General features: G+C 39.4%; 1 protein-coding gene and 1 long non-coding RNA gene across 5 annotated transcripts in view; one reads left to right on the top strand and one right to left on the bottom strand.

Annotated features, from left to right (window-relative positions):
* The window catches only part of sfmbt2 (Scm like with four mbt domains 2), a 39,362-nt gene extending 31,028 nt beyond the window's left edge, over window positions 1–8,334 (top strand). For all 3 annotated transcript variants that reach the window (XM_034226043.1, XM_034226041.1, XM_034226042.1), the window contains 7 exons: window positions 994–1,133; window positions 1,564–1,673; window positions 3,011–3,186; window positions 3,445–3,605; window positions 5,017–5,277; window positions 6,023–6,145; window positions 6,779–8,334. In XM_034226043.1, the coding sequence (XP_034081934.1) occupies window positions 994–1,133; window positions 1,564–1,673; window positions 3,011–3,186; window positions 3,445–3,605; window positions 5,017–5,277; window positions 6,023–6,145; window positions 6,779–6,919 (1,112 nt within the window). In that variant the 3' untranslated portion in view covers window positions 6,920–8,334. The remainder of the gene's footprint in view (window positions 1–993; window positions 1,134–1,563; window positions 1,674–3,010; window positions 3,187–3,444; window positions 3,606–5,016; window positions 5,278–6,022; window positions 6,146–6,778) is intronic.
* The window catches only part of LOC117552517, a 52,789-nt gene that overhangs the window by 5,294 nt on the left and 22,000 nt on the right, over window positions 1–25,495 (bottom strand). The window lies entirely within an intron of this gene.

Genomic DNA, 25,495 nt, shown 5'->3' with positions numbered 1-25,495 from the left:
CAAACTGGGAGATAGGGTATTCTGTTTGCAGTAGATCTGAATGTAAACAATAACACGTTTGTTCAAGCACAAAGAGAGCGGTGGGCTGAGGGTTGTTTCCAGGAGACCCGGCTTGCCCCCAAGTTCCCTGTTTAAAAACCTCCCACTCGCTCATGCATATTCCCCCTCCCCTAATTACTATTCACCACTAGAGTTATGTTTCCAGGTGTTGGTGGTGGGGGGGCATGCACTCTCAGACTCTGCACTCACCCCTGTGGTGCAATGCTTGGAATTGCATACGACTGAAATACAAGCATTTAAGAAATATAATGAGTAATTATGATAAATACAATTATGGTAACTTTACATGAGATATGTTTCTGTTAATCATTTCTTTTTCTCTGTGCTCTTTAAAGTGGGATCAGTTGGGTAAAGGAAGGTTATGCTGCACATTTCCTTACAAAAGTCAGGATTTAGCAACATGTTGATTTAGAAATGTAATTAAATATACAATTTAAATAAACATCTTGCACAATATGACCTGGCAACCAAAAGATGCTAAATGTCTGCGATCCAAAATAAAAAGAATGAGTTATGCTTAAAACGCAATATACGCAATAAACTTGTCAGTATACTCTTATAGTATAATATATGTTTTTTTGTGTGTATCTAGTCTGTGTAGAACTCAAATAAGGATGTACTACAGCAGCTGAGGACAAACACACATTTGAGCAAAGACTTCAAAACAACTACAAAGTTTTCGCTTTGATCGCAAACGCCACAAACCACAGTTCATGTTTAGGCGTGCTTTTATTTACATGAGTCTATGTATTAATGAATAGTTCCTTAGAACAGGTTTTTGTTCACTTATTGTTGTGCTTGTGACCCGTAGGTATCAGGAAATAGAGATGATATTTACTTATAGATTACTCGTAAGTCTAAAAGAGAAGATGTTTACCTTGCACACATCATGTATTTCCACATGACCTAATCCCTGCCTGTCCTCTCTTTCAGGCTCAGCTAACGGCAGGTACTGCTGCTCAAAGATTTTTGTCAACCACCGCTGTTTCTCAGGCCCGTACCTCAACAAGGGACGCATCGCCGAGCTGCCGCAGGCTGTCGGGCCCGGGAAGTGCACGCTGGTCCTCAAAGAGGTGGGCTGATGTCAAGAGCCAGCTTTAATCAAAGAGTCGCACACTTTCAAAGGGAGGGAGGAGGCGGATTGGAAGGGGGGGAGGGGGTGGAAGACAGAGTGTGAGACAGCGATGTCTTGTTAACCACCTGCAGTGTCTTCATTTTAATGTGCAGAGCTGTCAGTCAAGAGTGTTTACTCGTACACACCGTAACAACTGCTCAGCAAAACAGACTGGTCATTTCTCCAGAGACAGTCTGCACACACACATGTTTAAAGACGGAGTTTGTTCTCCTTCACATACAGTTCAGTTACAGGTAACTTTCATCACGTGATGCTTAGATTAGGTTTTTTAACAGGTGATTACTGATTGTAACTGAATACATTTTTAGAGTAACACTCCCAGCCTGTTCTCTTGAACCAGAAGTTTATTTTTTGTGTTTTGCCTCCAGCTGCTCAGCATGCTGATCAACGCCGCCTACAAGCCCGGGCGAGTCCTGAAGGAGCTGCAGGACCTGGAGGATCAGAGCTGGGACTGCCAAGAGGAGACCCTCAAAGCCAAGTGAGGAAAACCCCAAATACTAAGACATGCAGGAGATCGTTCTTGTAATAAATCCGAACAGATAATAACCCTGGACAAAAGGCCCATGGGATTTTTCCATTTCTTTTTGGAATATTGCCTAGAATAAGCTCACTGGCAGATCAAACCAAAATGAAGTTCAACAAACAATTGACTTCGGAGAAACCTTAAGTGCGAAAACTAATTTCCAGGTTTAGGACGCATTCCTGCAGCACTGTATTCGGTCAAGTTATGGCTCTGGTCATTTTAAGGCGCTATAAAGCAATACAACTACATGACTTTATGCATTATAAATCATCATAAATCAAGCTTAGACCACGTCCTCCCTAAAATCAGAATCAGACCTCACAGAGCCTCTTCATTGAATGTATTTCTTTGTTCCTGCCGTGGTGTGTGTGTGATTTCCTTCCACTGCTGTGTGCACAGAGCCAAATTATTCCACAGCTCCAGGCTGCATGCTCTGTGTTTTCTAATCAAAAACGGCCATGTTTTTTTTTATATATCTGGCTGAAACGAGGAAGAGTTGGCCACGCAGAGGTTGTAGTGAGTCACCTGTGTTCGGCTGCGCAGCATCATGTTCACATTCATGCATGGATGTTTTCACACCTCGACAAAAGGAAGAACTATTATCTGTCGGGCTTTCGCTGCTCGGACAGTGAAGTCCTTCGAGGATAGTTAACTAAGCAAGGAGCAACATTTGATTCTTGAGCAGACTTTACATTGTTGTGCTGAAGAAAATCAGAAAATCAGTTGATAAACAAAGCAATGAAAAGGAAGAAAAGAGGTCACTCACATGAGATCAGGGCAGATTTGTCCTTTGAGCGTTTGCCAGACGATCGGATCACCCTTCCTAACCTTTGCCATTAAACAGGAGATTGCCTGTGTAATCCTCATCAACCGGATGATCTAAAATCACTAAAACAGCCCACGTTCACATCATAACTGCAAGGGCAATCATCATTCAGTGTCAAACGCTCTGATGTATCACTGATGTATCTCTGATGTATCTCTATCATTATGCATTGTTCTGATGAATACAAGTCTAATCCCTGCACCACTACAGAGAGGTGCAGGGATGAGTCCTCAGAGGCCTGAGATAAGGTCTGTGGTTAATACAAGCTGAAGAGAATTTCAGTCTGGCGAGTGCAGTTCAAAAATCACAACAAGTGGAGTTGATATGTGGAGATATCACAGAGCCTATTTCCTGCAATTTTCCCATTGAATATAACCGCGGTAAACCTAGCCATGCTAACTTCTTACAATAATACGTTACACCTGCATCCCATGTCATCAAAACCTCTCTCTTTCTATACCTGCAGATATAAAGGAAAAACCTATCGCTCCACCATCCGCATCGTGCGCCTCGCAGACCAGATCGCAGACTTTTGTCGTAAAGTGTGCGTGAAGCTGCAGTGCTGCCCGAACCTCTTCAGCCCCCTCCTCATCGCCGACACGTGCCCGGAGAACTGCTCCGTCCAGACCAAAACCAAATACAGTGAGTGTGTGCCATTAAACGCATCACTACTGGGTTTTTTGACACCTGAAGTACACTTGAGGATGCTTCTGTGCTTTTTCTTAAGTAACGTTTTAAATGCACGACTTGTAATGGAGTGCAAGAGCGACTGATTGAAAGGATCTGAGTCTTTCTTCCACTTCTTTCAACCCTAAATCAAAGAGTGTATAATTGCCGGTGCTGAGCAGCTAGGATGTGTTTTGTGGTGTGTATTGTTTTCAACATCTGCTGTGTTTGCAGCTTATTACTACGGGAAGAAGAGGAAGCTCTCCAAGCCGATGGCTGGAGAGGAGGCGACGGAGGCCAAGCCGACGCGCCGCAGGAAGAAGAGGAAAGCAATCTTTGTGCAGAAGAAGAGACGCTCGTCCAACGTGGACTACACTGCTGCCGGCTCACCACAGGTTAGATAACACTCAGTAGTCATAATCCGGTTTATAAATAACATCATCCCTGAGACAGGAAGGAGAGGAGTTCAATTTAGGTTAGGCAGCCTATGTGTTTACTCACTACTCTGTTATTTGTCCTCGTGTCTGGGTGTTTTTATATGTTATACCACTACAATGTGGAGCACACTAGTAAGACTAATGTACACTTGATGTTGGTCATCAAGATCATTAAAGTGAGTGAATATTAATATTGAATGGAATAAAGTGATTAAGCTGGGTAGTGTTGCAAAGTAAACATTGTACAAAAAAAAGAGGAAACAGTCAGTGGAGTAATCGATTATTTGATCAAGAGAAAATACATTTACAGCAGTTTTAATAAATTATGTGTATTTGTATATGACAAAGCAACTGATGAGCAACATTTTGGACTGTTGATTTGCCCCTTACATTCTTGAATATAACCCTTCATTACCGAAGTGAAGCTTTTTATTTTTTTTATTGGCTCCAACATGTTTGTTTGGCAATTTACTTTAAAACATAATGTAATGTTCTCTTAATCAACTGATCAATGTATAATATCAGCTCTACAGCAGCAGCACAAATATATATGGGTTTAATTGAATTGAAAAAAAGTCTGAAAGAAGGTTCATACATCCATATCAAATCTATTTATGTTGAGGCTTCATCCATTTTAAATAAAAGAAGAACTACAACTCAAATACTGACATCCAACAAAATACTGACATCCAACAAAATACTGACAAACACAAATAACAAAAATACGTTTTTATAGATATTTGATATTTAGCTTAATAACTACATGCTATTGTTTGGTAAAGGTATATTAGCTATAAAAGAAAATAGTGAATATTCAATAGGAGTCTGTAGTCTGTGTGTGTAACCCAGTCCCAGCCTCAGCTAGCACGGTATCTCATTTCAATCTAAGTCTCACTTCTTGCTCTCAGTGGAAACCTGAGTGGAGACCATGAGTCATTGCTTTGAGGAAAGAGGAACTTTAAACTAACGTCACCTCTGTTCCTCCCCAGCTTAAATATCCCTGCCTGTGTCACATCAGTGGGAAGTGTTCAAGTTTCAACATCATTTTTGGCTCTTTCTGTTATCAAATATTTGTGCAGAGCGAACCAGGACAATATAATGTGTTTGCTATTGGGCTCAATCTGGTGGATAGTGAATAGCTAATGGCTTTCAATGGGGACATATGAGTCTAAGAACTTGCGAATGTAAAAATGTATGCACTAACACAGCCAAAGTGATCGAAACACAAATCTTCGCAGTGAAGATCAACGGTTATTAGCGTAAAAACAGGCTTTTCAGTTATTGTGTGTGTAGCGTTTAGGTGCTTTCCCCACCATACTGAAGCCCAAACACAAACCCCCCCCCTGACTCCTCTGCCTCCCCCCTTCAGGACAGTGAGGAGGATGAAGAGCTGACGTTGCAGTCGGGCAGTGAAGGCACCAGCTCGGAGCCCCGTGAGGACAACCCTGACGGCCCCTCGGTGGAGGTGAACAGCAGCCGCCCCCGCCGCGCCGCCTCGCTGCGCAGGGCCTTCAGCACAGGGGAAGCTGCGGGGGGGACCGAGGCCCCCGAGGGCCGCAGGAGGTCCACACGCTCACTGTCCACTTACAACCAGAACAAGTACCAGCCACCGGAGGGACAGGACATGCAGGTCAGACAGACCAGTACAAATGTATTCATGAATGAATAATGTAGCTCTGTAACTTCTGGTTTCTGGCTTATTTTCTGGAAACAAATACAATTCTTGTGAAAGTAAATCTTAGGAGCAGGCCTTATTACACTTCCTTGAACTAGACGCTGATGTTTAAACAACATGGAGTGCTTATCATTATCAATATTTGTCTTTTGTATAATACATTACACTACTGTATACCTGACGGAATATTAAAGGAACAAATAAAATAGCCTAAAAGGGTTGCATTTTGTACGTGTTTTAAAGAAGTGATTAGCACATTTTCCAAAGACTATTTGGGAGAATTTTATTATGTGTATGTATGTTATTAATTATATTTTTTCGAGACCCATTTCTATGGTTGCAAAGTGAGCCAAAAAAAACAACGCAATTAATTATAGTTGATCAGGCATACAATTACGTCTGACATAATCATCCACAGTATTGTTATTGTGGTGGATTAAATAAATCACTACATCTACAGCATTTTCACCAGAGATGGATGAATCCAGCTTTAGACTGAATGAGTTGAGTGATTAAAGCAAATGTGTTTGTGATTCTGTAATTGACTGTGTGTGTGTGTGTGTGTGTGTGTGTGTGTGTGTGTGTGTGTGTGTGTGTGTGTGTGTGTGTGTGTGTGTGTGTGTGTGTGTGTGTGTGTGTGTGTGTGTGTGTGTGTGTGTGTGTGTGTGTGTGTGTGTGTGTGTGTGTGTGTGTGTGTCAGATGGACGAGGAGGAGGATCAGCTGGTGTTGGACAGAAACCCTCTGGAGTGGAGTGTAGATGAAGTCATTCAGTTTATAAACTCGACTGACTGTGCGTCTCTGGCCAACATCTTCCAGGAGCAGGTACACACACACGTGCACACACACACACATATACACATTCAGTACTAGTGAGGACACCTTACAATCACAACTCCATGCCTTATCCTCTTTCTGACCAGACAAAAGTACCAAACTAAATATCTTCCTCAGTATTTCCAATGTACAAACTCTACAGTCTTTACAATATTTTTCATAAATAAATATTTCCTCAGCTCATGATGTCAAACTGACAACATTTCTTGATGTAAATAAATAGATGGTCAGATAGTTGTGAATAAATCGGTTTTTTCTTATTAAAAGGCTATTTTGCATTCTTTTCACTTATTTGGACTTGCCAGAGGATATGAGGATTTCTTTTTGTTTCTTTTTAACTTTTGATTCTAAAAGCTTTATGATCAGAGTAAAGCTGGACTAAAAGGCAACAGGATCTAGTTTGTCCAATTATAGTAAATATAATCTTGAAGCTTGAACAATGACCATTTTTGGATGCGTAAGGTCATAAAAAACAAATCTATTTCTCTAGAAGCATTTGGTGGTAAAGGGAACAAATCCTGAGGGATTCCACACGTCGGACAGTTCAAGCTTCAAAACTTGAGGAAAAGCTTCACTACTCTTGAACTGTCTCTTTAAATAAGAATGTATCTCTTCGTGCAGGACATTGACGGCCAGGCGCTGCTGCTGCTCACTCTGCCCACCGTACAGGAGTGCATGGACCTGAAGCTCGGCCCCGCCATCAAACTGTGCCACCAGATAGAGCGCGTCAAGGTCGCCTTCTACAGACAGTTCGCCAACTGATCCAGGAGCAGCACGACAGCAAGAGTCGTTGGATTAGGTGCCTCCTGGTGGAAAGTTGTGGAGCTTTTATGGATTTCCAAAATGCAAGAAAAGGGATATTTTTGGGAGCGATTGCATTGGAAAAGAACAAACGGAGGAATATCCCCACGAGAAGCTGAAGGATTATTTCTGGGATAATGGTGGTGTCAAAATGTGATGGAGTACCCACAGAAACGTCCGCCCAAAACACGTCGGAGTCAATCGGATTACTCATCCTGTGAAGAAGTTATTATGAGAGACTGAAGACTTTTGTGTTTATTTCTTACTTTTCATTTCCATTATATTTGTGACAGAGGAGCATTATAGCATTTAAGTGAAAAAATAATAATGATTGACCATGAAGAGTTTTGGCCCTTTTGTGTGACATGATTGGATATATTTGAAAGTATTTAACAAACCAAGAAGTAATATATTTGAAATATTTATTGTTTTCCTTGTTTATAAGGAGTTATCCATTGGGACTCAGAGAAAATATTTGATCAGTTATATAATAATGTCAACATCAGCTCCTTTACCCCCAAAAGATGTTTAAGTTATTTCAGATACAGGGTCTGCATTCATTTAGATTTACACTTCAGTTTTGAGAGGAATACAGTTTGTGGTGTGACCAGAGGTTGCGCTAGACTTTTTCGCTGCCCGTCATTTTGACGGACAGGATCGCAACATTTCCGTCAAAATCCATTATCACCACGCCTGTACACAACTCTGCCGGGGGGCGGAGAGAGCACGCTCGTGAACTGTCAACGCCGTGTTATGCATGCCCACAGTACCTCGCGGGAGCGCGCACAGCGTAAAGCAAATACTTTTGTTGATCTGTTCGGCAAAGTTAGGTCTGGAAACGATATGATTTCGTTTCGGGCGGGCATGCATAACACAGCATAATACCGGAGCCCCGCTGCGGGGATACTTTGGCGCTGTTCTGAGTTTGTTCTAATCTGTCAAAATGACGGACAGCTTTCAGATTTTTCCGTCATTGTTAAAAAGATTCCGTCATAGAATTCGGTAAATGCGACCTCTGGGACTCTCCTCTTGTTGATACAATCACATGAAACAATCATGGAAGCTATTTTGTGTCCATCTATGCAAATGTGTTGCAGATATTTTTGATAAGTAAGAAAATAAATTTCTATTGATTTGTTATCTGTTTGGTTTGAACTGTTCCCCAACCACAAAACACTCTTTCTACTTGTAATATATTTATACATTTTTGATCTGTATCAATTTGTATTTATCTGTGAAAGATACTAACCTAACATACCAACAAATACTCCTTTACAAATGTTCTTACTATATTTTAGTGTAACATAATAGCATTATTGGACTATTATCTTGCATGTTGTGTCTGCAGTGAAATCAAATAAATATAGTTGAGTGTATGAAAAAGTAGCGGGGAATGAAGGAAAGCCTATGAAAGTACATCAAATGAAAATGTACTCACTGAAATACATGACTTTCTGCCACTGGGAAACACGCTGTAACAATGATTGATGATGAACTATTAGTGTACAGTTGCTCAGTTATACACTTCATCATTTAACAGATGAATTACCATTATTATCAGGTTTTTTTAGAAATACATATTTCGCATATATGTGTTTAGAAGAAATCTCAAATGCTGTAGAAGAGCTACTTTATGAATGCAGGTATAAAAAACCTATCCAAGGTCATATTATAAGATGGAGAAACAGTGATCAGTGAGTACTCACCAAAAAGACACTATCTAAATGAAAAAAGCCTTAACACCTCAACGTGGTGTGAAAACTACTTAGCAAGCAAGCAGCGGAGTTAAAATAAATAACCTTATAAACAATTTATTCAGTACTACTTTACAGTGTCAAATAAACACTAATAATTAAATCAATATGTTTACGATGTTTCATCCAGTTTAGCGTTTGCTTGTACAACTTACTACACAAACAAGCACACATTGTATGTATAAAGTTGATCTCGGTTTACAGATGGCTCATTAACAAGTTCAAGTTTTGCTAAACCATTATAGTGAATGACCCTTTCACGAACTGTCTCTATGGAAGGTTTGTGAAGCCACAGTTGAGACAAAGTGGATGAAATGTGAACGCTCCTCTATGCACTGTGAGAATGAAGGAAGTCAGTAAAAGAGGAACCACAGTCCTCTCTGTTGAAATAAGCAAACATTAGCTTACACAAACGGATGTGAATCTATTCCTTCTATCATTTCAATGTTACAACTCATTAACTGATTATAAGCAGCGAGTGATAAGGAAAAAGTTAGAAATATAATTATAACATACGAATTATAGCTTTGGATTGATTTGATATATTGCATATGAAATATCAAACTGCCTATACTAGTATTAACATTTGAATACATTTTTGTAATTAGGTGTTATGTCTATGCTGTATATCAGTCATTCCAACCAGGGGGGATTATACAGTTGTTAAAGGTAATGCATCATTGGTTTGAAAAGTTAGCTAACAAAAGAGTTGAATACTTCTGAAGTAAAACCATGCTGCTTGTTAGTTTGCCAAATTTAAGGAACAATATTTTACATTACATTACATTGCATTTAGCTGACGCTTTTATCCAAAGCGACTTACAATAAGTACGTTCGTCCAACAAAATACAACTTGAAGAAAACAGAATCATATAAGTACATCAGGTTTCATAGAGCAAAAACATTTCAAGTGCTACTCAACTGGCTTTAGATAAGCCAGTCCTTTATTAGTATAAAAGTGCTTTGTTAATAGTTCTATCGCTCGAAGTGGAGTCGAAAGAGATGAGTTTTCAGTTTGCGCCGGAAGATGTGCAAGCTATCTGCCGTCCTGATGTCAATGGGGAGCTCATTCCACCATCCTGGAGCCAGGACAGCAAACCCACGTGTTTTCGCCGATGGGAACTTGGGTCCCCCTCGCAGCGAGGGCGCAGCAAGTCGTTTGGCTGATGCAGAGCGTAGTGCACGCGCTGGGGTGTACGGTTTAACCATGTCCTGGATGTACGAAGGGCCAGATCCATTCGCAGCATGGTAAGCAAGTACCAGTGTCTTGAAGTGGATTCTAGCAGTTACCGGAAGCCAGTGAAGGGAGCGGAGGAGCGGAGTAGTGTGGGAAAATTTAGGAAGATTGAAGACCAGTCGAGCCGCTGCATTCTGGATGAGCTGCAGAGGTCGGATGGCACATGCAGGTAGACCAGCCAGGAGGGAGTTGCAGTAGTCTAGGCGTGAGATGACGAGAGCCTGGACCAGAACCTGAGTCGCTTTCTGAGTCAGCTGGGGACGTATCTTCCTGATGTTGTAAAGCGTGTATCTGCAGCAACGGGTTGTAGCAGCGATGTTTGCAGTGAAGGACAGGTTGTTATTTAGGGTCACACCCAGATTCCTTGCAGTCTGAGTCGGGGAAACAACAGAGGTGCCGATGTTGATTGTTAGGTCAAGAGTGGGACAATCTTTTCCCGGAAGGAAGAGCAGCTCAGTCTTGTCAAGGTTGAGTTTGAGGTGATGAGCAGACATCCACTGAGAGATGTCAGCTAGACAAGCAGAGATGCGTGCAACGACCTGGGTCTCTGAGCGGGGAAAGGACAGAATTAATTGGGTGTCGTCAGCGTAGCAGTGGTAAGAAAAACCATGCGGGCTAATGACTGATCCGAGCGAGTTTGTGTACAGGGAGAAGAGGAGGGGACCAAGAACAGAGCCCTGAGGGACCCCTGTAGTTAATTGACAAGGGTCGGAGTATATTTCGAAGTGTTTGCTAAAAGTAATACAAAGATGGTTGAAAAGTTAGCTAAATGCAATGTACAAAGTAAGAGTTTGCCATAATCCGTTGATAGATATTTATATAAAACATATAGTACAGTTCCCAATTCGTCCAAATAACCTTAACATTCAATTGTGTGACCCTATTGTCTTTTATATGATGAATAGTGTAAAATAACCATTTTAAAATCAAGTCACATGACACACTATGATGGGGCAGTGAGTTTCTCACATGGCTGCAGTAACATATCCTGTGATGACTAATATATGGAGTTGGAAAAAGACCTAAGTCATGAAATTTGTCATAAAATCATTACGTTAAAAGAAATCTATTTCAAAATGTGAACAGTGGGAGGTCGACTAATACAAATCATGAAGGTTTGATTTACTTTACTAAGCTGTTCCAAAATAAACAAGCAGCCTCGACAGACACTAATGTATTCCACAGAAACCAGACAGAGCAATTACACATGAAATGAGACGCTGTTTATAAAACAAAAAAGCAAAACGCCATCAAGAACAAAAAGCTGAAATTGAAGTGTGTAAACAAAAGCAGCACTTTATTTCTTTCCCTTGAAATGAAATGTCTTTTCATACAAAGGGGATCAATGTGAGCGTTCACAAAAGCTACCCTTCTCTTCTCTCTACGAGCACAAAGCACTTGGAAAAAATAATTCCTGCCTCAAAGTAACAATCATTTATATAAGAAATATACTTCCTAGTATATTTAGATGTATTCTGGTTTATTAATAGTTCAGCAGCAAGTCCTCAAAAAAGGCTTTAGTTTTCGAGATACCCCTACCCGAGGTAGAACAAATGACAACAATGATTTTTCTTATCTTTAGGGTCTCCCATTAATGAAATTGATTGTTGTCAAATTTTATTTTGGGGGAAAAAATGTTTTTTTGGTTGTTCTTTAGAACTACCCCAATCCCTGAAAAAGAGCCAAATTAGACCAGGCCGAATGTGGGAAAGGTGACAAAAAAGCCCATAACTTGAGAGTGACCACACTTTTCCTCTTCAGATTTGCTGAGGTATGAACCAGGTGGCTGTCCTACATCACCAAATAGTCAGACAATTATTTAACTAAGAAAATACTGAATTATAGTCCTGTAAACTTAGCTTTAGTTTAGACGGAAATTGTACTTTTTGGTGATAGGAACATAGGACTCAATCACTTTTCTCTCATTCATCAGAAAAACAGAAATCCCTAAAAAATATACCATTACTGAATTGTCTAGGGTGCTATTGAACACTAACCAGTAGTTGTATGGAAATATCTGGTACAGTTCTATTGCGAATGAGATTTCTTTAGACATAGGCCTACCTCTTCTCTGATACAGTCAAACTCCGAATGGGGGAGAAGTGGCACAATAGCTTATAAATTAAGAATGCTCACTCTGATGATCATTATATTTGGAGAGGGAAATACCAGGTGGCTGAACTACATCACCAAATAGTCAGAATAAGAGTAACCCAATACAATAAAGTGTATTAGTTCTAAATGGCAAGCCTCTAAAACATAGGTGTAAATAGAACAGGTTTTATTGAAACTGGAACCTTCATTCAAAGTACAGTATACAAATCATCAAATAATTCGGTGAGAGGTCAAGTATATATATACTAGAATATAATGTTAAATGTCAGGTTCCTCAGAAACGTTAGGGGACACATTTTGACATTCTTCACAGCAGGTGCAGAACTCCGTACAGGGAAGGCCAACAGCGAGGCACTGGCACTTTCCACTCTCTCCACACTTTGCATCTTTGCAATACAAGTGAGTAATGTCTCTCACTTCTGTAGGTGCTGGGGGTTTTGTAAAGAGCACTGGTTGAATGGCCCCATCTCTGACAATCCACCCCTTGCCAACAGGACTCCATAACAAGGGTTTGGGTTTGGGCTGTGACACCATATCGCTGTCTGAAACATTGCTCTTTGTACATTTTGTTGAAATGCATCCTCTGTTGGCGGCAGGTTTTCCGAGGCTGAATCTGTTGTTGATACAATTATGAACCTCAGTTTATCCAAGTTTGTGCACATCAGTCCAATTTACTTTTTTCCATATAGCAGAAGCGCAAATTCTCTTGCGACTGGCAAAGACTCTTCCAAGCTGGCAGAGTCCAAAATGGGCCAGATCTTTGAGCTCGCTGAGATGGGTCTTGAGTTTGGTGAATGCTGTTGTCTTTCCTATTCTGTACAAACGACTTGTTGTGCCACAGCCAGTGAGTGCATGACATGCTGGTAGACAGTTAGACCTGTCTTTTCCAATTTTCTCATATATGGAGTTGATGGGAACATATCTCTCTCTCATTCCATGGACTGCATGCATGTACACTAGAGATGAACCAAACATGTATTTGCTTGCATAATATATGAGCAGTACTTCCACACCTGTGTCATCAGACCTCACAATGATGCAGGAATATGACTCTGCAAGATGTATGGCACTATCCTTGTGTCTGTCTCCTCCTGATCACTGATGATGATGTCAAACTGCTGACTCCTGCTGTGCGATGCTCTTCACCTCCTCCCCTTCGTCAAATCCTGAGTGTAGTCTCTGTGGGGCAGCAGTGACAATGTACTGGCTCACAAACATGCACAGTGCAGTCTTGTTTCCACTACTCCTCAAGTACTTCCTGTAGTTTGGGACAGTTTTTTGTCATACATGTCAAATACCATGACCACACATTTAATTTCTTCAAAAAGTACAATTTCCGTCTAAACTAAAGCTAAGTTTACAGGACTATAATTCAGTATTTTTTTAGTTAAATAATTGTCTGACTATTTGGTGAAGTAGGACAGCCACCTGGTTCATACCTCAGCAAATATGAAGAGGAAAAGAGTGGTCATTCTTAAGTTATGGGCTTTTTTGTCACCTTTCCCACATTCGGCCTGGTCTAATTTGGTTCTTTTTCAGGGATTGGGGTAGTTCTAAAGAACAACCAAAAAAACGTTTTTTCCCCCAAAGTAAAATTTGACAACAATCAATTTCATTAATGGGAGACCCTAAAGATAAGAAAAATCATTGTTGTCATTTGTTCCCCCAGATTTTGAGATACCCCTACCCGAGTAGGGGTATCTCAAAATCTGAGGGCCTTCCTGCTAGACTATAAGGCTTTACAGTGTTTGTTGTGGGCAGACAGCTTTTACAGCAACACCCTGCTCAATAAACAGAATAACGTAACGCATACAGAGATGAAGGATAAAGGGAAATGCAGGAAGAGGCAGGTATAAGGAAACTACAGATAGTTCCAGGGGGTACAAATTAAAAGCAGTCCTTCCTGAAAAACGCACTTATTGTAAGTCGCTTTGGATAAAAGCGTCAGCTAAATGCAATGTAATGTAATGTAAAATACGATGTGAGTATTTACAGTATCTGACTTGAGATTCTGTAGTAGAACAAATCTTTATATATTATTTTCAAACCTATTGTTTTTAAGAACTAAAATGAACTATCACACTCATTTTTATGAATGTATGAAGTTTCCTGAACCGAGTTATTTTAGCCTGATACAGCAGACCTTTGCCGAAAGCAAGAGTATTCAATTACCAAAATATGATTAAAATGAGCAAATATTACAGGTATCTCAAATGACCCTACGTAAAATAAAACTTCAACCATTTTAAAAATGATGACATTTTTCACCACTTTAATATATGCTTTCTGTTGGAAAGTATTCATGACAAAACTGTTTGAAATAATGACGTTTGAATTATTCTCACCCAAAACGAAAAACCGGTGTGTAAGGGCATTCAATTATCTTACAACCCTTAATATGTACCTCTAAAGAGGGTGATGACCCAGGTTGGGAAACATCAGTAATTTAGCATACACTTAACCTTACATCAAAATAATTTGTTCTATCCACAGATTTGATTATAACAAATAAATAAACACCCTTTTCCTATTATACAAATTCTATTTCTAAGATTCAAACACTGTAGCGACACCTATGCTAACCTCTTTAGCAGCAATCCCTGGGCAAAAGTGATAAAAGAAAGGGACATTAAGTTGTTGAATTTGCCTCTAGTTTGAAAGGGTCTAGTTAATTACACAAACTGGAATGGAAAACAACAACAATAGAATCTCTATAATGGAGACGATAGCCACGCGCAAGGTTCATAATAGCAGAACAGTTTGTGGTGGCAAATTAAATACATTATTCTACTATCTATGTAGTGATAAAAGCTGTGTCATAATTGGATGTAATGCTGTGTCACACATATTAAATGCTGAATCATTGCATTATTCCCTAACATCAGCCAATGGAAACTCACGAAGGTAGCAACGAGGCGTGTGTTTTCCCTCTCTAGTTAATTGAATAGCGCACACACACACACACACACACACACACACACACACACACACACACACACACACACACACACACACACACACACACACACACACACACACACACACACACACACACACACACACACACACACACACACACACACACCACACACACACACACACACACACACACACACACACACACACACACACACACACACACACACACACACACACACACACACACACACACACACACACACACACACACACACTTTCTATTGAGTCACTCTGAAAAGCTGCTGCCTTATACTGTTGCCTGGCAACCTCAAATCAAACGTCCACTTTGCATGATTTTCCGCCCGCTCATATGTGAATTCAGACTGCAGTCACGACACCACGAGTAAACAGACGTTTGATTTAAAGGGAAGCAGACAGAGACGTTATGTTTCATATTCAGCGGCTGCGGTGTCAGTTGCTTCAGGTTTAAAGGTGGAGACAGGTGTAGCTGCTCAATGAAACTGACAGGAGATCAGATTTCCTGTAGGCGTGTTGTCAGGCTGACTGATCAAAGCTCATCTTTGTTACAGGAGGAATCCGTCAGCTGATAAATCAAATTATCTTCTCTACCAATCAGACTAGGGCTGAAAAAAACAAGAAGCGACTATTTTGACTGTCAGTGCAATTGTGATATTGATAACGATATTAGAGGGAATTACAAGTATTTAAATGATTATGGTCGGATATTTTAAGACGATCTTTGCCATACAAATGTATCCCTAGATTAATTAAGACATTAGAGGTGAACACCAATAGATTTCATTATAAAACATCCAAGGTTGATTGCTCACATTAACACAAATAAGTGTTTATATTGTACAAGTTTTCTGATATGAATATGTCAGAAAATGATACATTCACTAATGCTAACTTGGTGTATTTAGTAGAAATCTACAGATGCAGATAGACAAAGTTAGTTAAATAAACATTTAAATATAGTTTTGGGTTGTTTTCTTAACTGTCAAAATGTGTTTGTGCCTGATTTAGTTACTCATCGTGTGCTTTTGAATCACTCTTGTTTAAAATGCATTCACAGAACAGTTTGTTTTGCAGCTTCAGCTCAGCACCATCGGGTCATTATCCTGCAGCCATTCAGAGGAAAGCTTCAAGGATTCTGCCGTGGGTGAGTCTGAGAGGAGAGGGTGGGAGGAGGAGGAGGTTCAAGGAGGAGAGGAGGGGTGAGGGGGAGGAGAGAGGGAGCCGAGGTCTGCAGGGTGGAAAGGAGAACACAACACAGAAAATGTTGAGACGGATATTTTACTTTGTCGATACTGAACATGAGCTGGTGTTGTGCACCAAGGACATTCTTTAAATGATGTGGGTGTTATTCTGCCATATGTAATCAATGTTACTGTGAAGAATACCAATTTACAATGTTTACAAAATAATAAGCTGAGTAGTGTTTTGTTTAGCTCATGTATTGCTGCCTCAATATACAGTTGTCTTACTTCTGATACGTCTTCTGACACATGCTTACACATCAGTGAATATATTGCTATGTTCTTTAAACCATGACAGTTTTCCTCACTAGATTTTACTATGTTATTATTGGCATCTTAGGTTTCAGCTTTAGTCTCCTATTTTCTGGTTACGTTTCCATCCTCTTCACTAACGTCTATAACACAAGAGACTTCTCCTGCTCCAAAAAGCAATCTAAATCAAGCTGGATCATTTGTCACTATTTGATATGCAACAGTGGCAAACATATCATTTTATGTTCCAACTCTACACACACCTTTGTCATTAGGGACAGTCCCCAAAAATCAGCATTAGCATTCTGCTCAAACTTAACATTTAATTCACTTAGGATGTGTTAAAAACTGGTAATATCTACGCAAGTGTAGAATAAATATAGTATAGCATATAGTTTGACCTCAGAATCACTTTGCAGGCTATATTAAACTGTAGGTAACCATAGCAACAATGTTTTGTACACTTCACTTCAATATAATCCACATTAGAGGTGAAACTGAACTCAGCAATGACTAAAAATAGTCCATACAACGGCCCTGCTTTTCATCATTCTGGTATGTGGTCCAGAGATGAACTGATACTAATAAATGACTGTATGTATGATATATAGATGGTATGATTAGTAGTACAATGTGCATATTTTGACCTTAACTTCCTTTGTGTATATTCATAATTGTATTCTACTTTTTATAATTGTATATTTTAATCGTGCATTTTTAATTGAGCTTCTTATTTTATATTAATATTTGTATTATACTTTTTTATAATTGAATGTGTTACTTCTTCTTTTATGCAATTGTATTTTATTTGATCTTTTATTAAACATTTGACTTTAAATTCTGAAGTTGAATTATTTTATATGTTATTGTATTTTATTCTTAAATGGAGAAACTGTCATGAAAACAAGTTACCCCCGGGATAAATAAAGCATTCTGACTGACTCCTCCTGCTAAGACCTGCCTGCTCTGTGTAAATGAACTCCACCTGCTACAACCTGTTCAAGCTGGTTTTAATCTGAACAGCCTGCAAGTCATTACACTGTCAATAAACCAACTCCTGACATTTGTCAAACATTAGTGGATAGAAAAGTGCATTTAAAAACCATTTGTCTACAAAAGCCACAGTCTGCAGAAACCAGGTCATGTTTTCCTTCTGAAACAAGTAAAAGGGTCAGAGATGGAAAAAAGACTAACATTGTATTTGGTTAGCCATCTCTAACCCCCTTTATTTCACTTAATACAATATACTTAGGAGTCAAATCACAAATACCTGAGAATATAACACTTTCAAGATATGATTGAATTTACTCAAGAAATTAGACAACACTTGTATCTCCGTACTAAAACACAGGAAATACAGCCTGGGCAATGCAAAGAAGAAAATACGCTAACCAACTGTCCACAAGTTCAGGAATGAAACTATCCAAAACCAAATACTATCTTATCAATCAACAGATCTACAATAATCAATCATCCATATCACTCAATCAGGAAGTCAACGCACCACGTCATTAGATACATCAAAAACCATTCACACATTTCATAATACACTAACTTATTTTAATCAACCTAGATACAACACACACACAAATTCATACTAAAAACCCTGTGTGTGTGTGTGTGTGTGTGTGTGACACAGCTGGAAGGAGGTCCTTTTTGTGTGTGTCTTAGTGTGTGTGGGGAAAAGGAGAGGTGTATGGTTAACCATAGACTGAGCTCTTTTTCTCTTTCACACACTCGCACACAAACCATCACTTGTATTGCACTGCAGGCTTGAAATCTAGGTCACAGTAACATTCACAGACACACACACACAAAATGTAAGGGTTCGACAGAAAGAGAGAACAATCAGATGTGACGAGGCTGGATCTGGCAGCTGAACTACTTTAAAGCAGAACCCCCCCCTCTCTAAAAACACATCTCATCAGTGTGTGCAGTTATGTTTCTTTTGTGTTGTAGCCATTTCTTTCCCCCTGCCTCGCTTTTCCCCGCTACGACTTTTAGCCCAAGATGGAAATTATGTGAACGTGGAACAGTCAGCTGTGGGTTTGAGGTGAGAGAGACACGTTCCTCTAGCTGAGGAAAAGTCACTCATAACTTAATGTTCGGGGCAAAGAAAATCATCACTATCTCTTATATGACAGCTAATCAGGCCGAGTTAGAGTGACTCTCAGCTGTATGCAAACACAGGGACATTTGCTTTAGCTTGTGGCATTTGGCCCTCAGTTTACACATGCCTTTTTTCCAGTCTTGATAATAGTATAAGAATAGTTGATAATGGTTAGAAAGAAAATAACTGTGCCATGAGTATGTACTTTCTCTCCACCTGCTTTGTGTGCATTTTGTATTTGTTCATAGGAAACCTGAGTAGGAACAACACATTTGATAGTAAAAGTACCAATCGTTAAATAAAAAAGGTTCAATGGTCACTTAAGGTGTGAAAGCTGTCAAAACGAAACATTTTAATGGGAACATATCAAGCCCTTTGGCAACAGATTATGTTAGAAAATAATGCTTCAAAAGGTGCAGTTACTATCTTTTAGCACCCCCTGTAATGCATCTTACTTTAATTTGTCATCATGTGACTACACCTCTTTAATCTTGCTCGGCATAAACTAATAACCTAAAAACATTGTTCTATATTAACACTAGTGGAGATCCAAAAGTTGCCAAAACACCAAATATGTCATGTTAAACTTTAAAAGTGTATACTATACATTGATAAACAAGACACTTGAAATATGTCCTTTTAATGGACAGGTGCATTCAATAAAAACATGGATTCTTGTGTTGAAATATGTCCCATTATGGAGCTTTAATGAAGGGTTTGGTTAAAACTAAATGTGTCTACTGTCAGACATTTCATGTTGTTCACTAAAAGCTATTAAGAGATAGAATCTAAGGAAAAGTGTATTTTAGATCAAATACAGGACTCTATTTAGCTAAATAGCTAAACGTTTAAAATGATCATTATATTGATTTTTGATCATTTTAACCATGCTCCAAATGGATGTAAGTTTACATTTTTAGTATTTCTTGGGTATTCAAAGCTTTGTTTTTATTTACTGGTGGAAGTCATAGAAGTTTAGTTGCTGTCTGTTCTCACTCTTTTTCTACAAATCAACATGGAATTCAAACAGGCGTCTCTACATTTCAAATCAGAGTTCAAAGTGGCAGCTGAAAGGGGAATTCCTCTCCGCAGAAGGACCGTCAGTAAATCCTCAGATTTACGGCTGTTTCCCAGCACGCTGTGAGCCAGCTGCATTATTCAGTAGCTGCAATGGAAATCTCTCCATGTGATCCTCCAAAATTGGCCCGTATCCACAGGAATATAAAAAAATCACTAGAACAAGTTTTTTAAAATGGTGCCAGAAATTCAAAATGCACCCCCACTAGCAGAGGAATTTTGAATGGTCTGATGTGCACGAATCATTTCCAAATTACATTACATTACATTGAATTTAGCTGACGCTTTTATCCAAAGCGACTTACAATAAGTACATTCGACCAGGAAGACACAACCTTGAAGAAAACAGAATCATATAAGTACATCAGGTTTCATAGAGCCAAACATTTCAAGTGCTACTCAACTGGCTTTAGGTAAGCCAGTCCTTTATTAGTATAAAAGTGCTTTGTTAATAGTTCTAACGCTCGAAGTGGAGTCGAAAGAGATGAGTTTTCAGTCTGCGCCGGAAGGTGTGTAAGCTATCTGCCGTCCTGATGTCAATGGGGAGCTCATTCCACCATCTTGGAGCCAGGATAGCAAACCCACGTGTTTTCGCCGATGGGAACTTGGGTCCCCCTCGCAGCGAGGGTGCAGCGAGTCGTTTGGCTGATGCAGAGCGTAGTGCACGCGCTGGGGTGTACGGTTTAACCATGTCCTGGATGTAGGAAGGGCCAGATCCATTCGCAGCATGGTAAGCAAGTACCAGTACAAATGTCTCCACATTCCTTCCATCAGTCTTTTCTTCTGATGAGTTACACTGAGACGATGCATTCCCTAAAAAAGATCGCAATCTGAATCCAGCAAAGCATGACTCAGAGATGATGCTTTTGGTGAGCTAACAGAGGTCAGATGTCAGAGTAGAGGCAAGTTGATGCTGCGCTCATGTTATTTAGACACAGAGACACGATTCACTAGAAGGGATGACGTCTTTTTTGAAGGCCGACCAGTAAGTTAGCATCTCCAGGGCTCCTGATAACAAGCAATAGGTTTTTTTCTCCATTGGATTTTGGAATATTGCAGAAAATAAGTACTGTTGCAATTGTTTATTATACTTACACATAACGATCAGCAGGATCATTTCCACATAGTGACACCACTTGTATAAAAGTTGAAGGAAATTGCCAGATGTAAAAAGCTAACGTACATCATGGTCACAAGACTCCATGTCACCACCGCTAAGCTAAAGGCGGATAATGTTTGGTGTGATGAGTAGTCCTATTTAGCCGCCTGTTAGCAACCACCAGCCGCTGTCTTTAAGACACTTAGAAGCTTCAGAGATTCATCAGTGGGGGTATGTACTGCAACATCTCTTAGCCACAGATCTCATTTCAGGCATCCAACCAAAAACACTCAAATATGTTGACTTTAAGACCAGGGAACTGGACGTGCTAAAATGCTAACTCATTTCCCTGTTTTAGGACTCATTCCTGCACCCCTCAATTGATGAATGTTTAGCTGTGGCCTATCTTGAACATCACACCTCAGTTAACAGGACGGAGCACTTTCCTCTCTATTGTTCATTATTCATTAGTCACGAGGACGGCCTCCCATCTGCTGAGGCTCCATTTCCATATGGCTGCACTAAGAGAGCCTTACATCTATGTGCAGAGAGAGAGAGAGAGAGAGAGAGAGAGAGAGAGAGAGAGAGAGAGAGAGAGAGAGAGAGAGAGAGAGAGAGAGAGAGAGGAGAGCGTTGGGAGAGAGAGAGAGAGACGAGGAGGGATGAGAGATAGCTGAGAGAGAGAGAGAGAGAGAGAGAGAGAGAGAGTGGGGGGGTTTAATGCAGCTCTTTGTTACCCCCTTCATCTCTCTTTCAAAAGGTAATGCATTCATTGATGATATCATTGGAGGGATTGATGAAATGATAAAACTGGGAATAAATCGCTGCTTTGAACGGAGACAGCAGAGGAGTGGGGTGTCAGTATGGATGATGGGCAGCAGCAAGGGGGGGGGGGGGGGGGGGGGGGGGGAATTTGGAAGAAATAAATGTATTATTAGGAGTGGGCCGAGAAGTCTGCCTACATGGAAATTCAAATGAAAGGATCTGAGGCAATGGAAATGCTGAAAAAGATTCTAAGAAGATTAGAAACTAAACAAAGACATACAATAGAAATGAGGAACTACTTTGTGACTTTTTTTGGTGTCATACTCATAACATTTAAAAACAAAAACAGTTTAATACAGTTTGAAACTCAATAAAATATACTTGCATAAAAAATGTACTCTTCAGTGTAAAGAAGCTGTTTAATATCATTTGGGATAGATGATAATTACATGTTCTCCCTCTATGATCTGTGAAATGTAAAGTATAAGTGAGACTTTTTCAGATTTACATGAGAAGTTGACATTTAAGAGATCAAATGAAAAAGTTTAGAAAAGCAGCCTTGATGATGACATCGACTGACCAGTTTTTAAATCAAAGACAGAATTGATCCTTGATGTTGTTATCATCTTCGTCATCATATTAAAATGGAAAAAATGCTCCAATACAAAATGTGAACAGGTTGAAAAAATACTTTAGATAATGTTTGATATGCATTTTGTCACAAGGTTAAAAACAAGGCTTTTTATTAGAGGTTTGAACATGATACATAAAATCTCTAAACACAAAGTAAGCTCTCACCTCTCTCATATTTCTAGTGAAATAAAAAGTAGCGGTACTGCATGTAAAGGGAAGTACCAAGAGTTGTTCTGAACAAATACACATAAGGTTACACATTTACGCAACAAAAAGTCCCAGTTTGATCCATCAATGAGTGCAATCTCAGAGGTGATAATCTCATGTCATCCTGTCATAGTAAACTGCACCATAGAGAGTGTTTAGGGCCGTGTGTGTGTGTGTGCATGTGTGTGCGTGTGAGTGCGTGTGCGTGTGTGTGCGTGCTGTCAGTAATGTGAGACTCGACCTGTGTTGATGGTTGGGGGTCGGGGAGGTCGATGAAACTGTGTCAGGGAAATGTAAGCCCTCGCTGCAGCCACATATCAGCGTGCGTAAAAAACTAAAGCTGGTCCGATATTTATCCGTCTGACGTTTATTATATATCAGATATCGTCCCGTCATCAACTTCTTACATGGAGTTTCGTTTTCTTTCTCTTAAACTCTTTACGTTGACACAGAATCTCACGGATCAGAATCAGATCTGTTTTGTGACGGTTGCTCCGTTTTAGAAAAGATAAATACAAGAGTTGTATTTATGTAATAGGTTAAGTAAAAATGTGCATTTGATGATCAAAATAAATAAAATAGAATAAGAATATTTATAAAAACAAAACAAGCGAGAGTCAAAGTGTACATTGTGAAATATGTTACATCAATCAATATGTAAAAATGTGTTTATTACTTTATATTGAAGATGTTCCACCATTTAAAATAATGATATAAATAACAATGTTTTACATAGTGTCTCATTTCCAATCTAACTTTTTTACATTCACAATTACTATGTACGGTACTTTCTTAATAATTTCAAGTTTCCTAGGATGACTTATTGAAATGACCCATTCATATTAAATAAACAATTATAAAATAAACTGTAACGGCAAAAAGCTGACACATTTAACAGTTTATAATTCAATTTACAAGATGCCTGCTGATACTCAGTAATAATCGTTTTGAATGCCAGAATAAGGAGTTAAGAATTTCAAATATGTTTTCAGTTCCTTTTGAACTTTTCTCTCTTTATCTCAACAGCCCGTATCTCACACATTCTCATTGTTCTGCATACCACACGTTGTTCTCTGCAATTATATATGTATATATATTTTTGTTCACATATTAACCACCCAGATGTTTAATGCAAGGCATTGCAATTATTATGCTCCATTTGTGTGCACATGTGTACGTGTACAGCATATGCAAATACGTTATTCTAATCATAAACTATCCTGTATCGTCACCTGACAAAAATACACTTAAAACGTTTCCTGCTCTCGGCAGGTAAATTCAATTTCACACTTTAAATGCTGCGGTTATCTTTTTCTCTCTCAATAAGCCAACTCATTTCCTGTTGTGTGTCTCCATTATGAATCATGAACTGCTGCACAACCTTTAGTTATGTATTTAAGTGTGTGCAAAGGTGCATGTGTGTATTATCAGGGAATAGGTGTGTGTGTTTTTTTTGTTTCAGTTTTTTTTTTCTACAGTAAAAACAGCTTATAATAATCCATGTGCTGGTATGCAATATGAAGAGAAGACGGGGGTCGTGTGTAAAAGATGGCTGGGTGGAGGAGGAGTGTGTGTGTGTGTGTGTGTGTGTGTGTGTGTGTGTTGTGTGTGTGTGTGTGGTGTGTGTGTGTGTGTGTGTGGTGTGTGTGTGTGTGTGTGTGTGGGTGTGTGTGTGTGTGCTGTGTGTGTGTGTGTGTGTGTGTGTGTGTGTGTGTGTGTGTGTGTGTGTGTGTGTGTGTGTGTGTGTGTGTGTGTGTGTGTGTGTGTGTGTGTGTGTGTAGGGGGGGGTTTCTGGAGCAGCTGGTTGGCTGCTGGGCAGGTTTCCATGGTAACGCGTGTAAAAAAAATAGAACATGCTCCGTCCCTCAGTCCCGTATTGATGCTCTGTACAAAAGAATAACGTTGTACAATTGCCTGCACTCTTCTTCTCATTAACCCCTCTTTTAACTGCTTTCTTTACAAAAAAAATAAAACTGGCAGATATTAAAATATATGTGTTATTAATAGACAATAAGCAGCCTCTCATCACAAGTCTAAATCAGTGTGCAAGAAGATTCTTCCCCCCTTATGCAAATACATTTTCTCCATAGAAAGAGTAACTAATTTGATTTCTTTTAAAGCCGTTCCTTGATTTGCTTCTGCTCATATTCAGTGGAAGAATTAATTGAGGGCAATGCACGGGGAAACCCAACTCACACAACGAGTTCACACCTTCAGAGCGACTCTTACAGGAAGTAACCCAGCAGAAACACTGATATTATCTCTGTCTGCAACAAGGGTTTAGAGGCGAGTGTTATTTTATTGTTCAGACGGACTGACCTTCTGACTGCCCTGCTTTGAAATCTTGAATCTGGTTGTCAAAACACAAAACTTTTTTCTTTTCTAGCCTATTGTTGTAGTTTTTATGTTTAGTTTTGCAAAGATATTCTAAATATACTACATGTGTGTTCTCCACCGTTGTATTGCATTTTGATGTTTTTGCCGAGATGTTAACAGTTTTAGAGAAAAGCCACCTTATACCCTGACCTATGGAAAATCTTCTAGTCAGTTGTATTTAAACAGTTTAATCCTATGTTAAAGTACGTGTGTTTTTTTAAGTGTGTTTTTCAGATGTGCATTGTTTGAAGTTGTGTCTTGTCAAAGAAGAATGTCTGGAGCTTTGAAAAAAAAAGGAAGTAACATTAAGGAGTTTATATTTGTAAGGTGCATACATTCGAGGTTTACATTTTGATGTATTCTTCAGATATCTTCTATGGTCGGATGGCACTTGGTGTTCTATATAAATAAATGCTAGCAAACTGAATGGCAAATGTGTTTTTTGTATTGCTAAATAGAATAATTGTTTAAAGAGTGAACAGTTAAATGAATGATAAACTGTCAGCCATGAGCTTCCTCTGCACTGCAGCAGGTTGCTTTTGGCAGGAAATCTAAAGGATTGCTTCACGTTGCAGAAGAGAGAGGAAGGGGGCGCTGATCTTTGCAAAGTAAGCAAACACCTGCACATTTTTTGTGTACATTGGAAGCATTTGAAAGCTGAAAAAACATTACTTTAATAAACAGATTGTTGTACTTGATAAATGTACAAAAAA

This window comes from Gymnodraco acuticeps, unplaced genomic scaffold (genome assembly GCF_902827175.1).
Source record: "Gymnodraco acuticeps unplaced genomic scaffold, fGymAcu1.1, whole genome shotgun sequence".
Classification (NCBI taxonomy): Eukaryota; Metazoa; Chordata; class Actinopteri; order Perciformes; family Bathydraconidae; genus Gymnodraco; species Gymnodraco acuticeps.
Note: the sequence above shows the minus strand (reverse complement) of the source record. Positions and strands in the feature narration are given on the sequence as shown.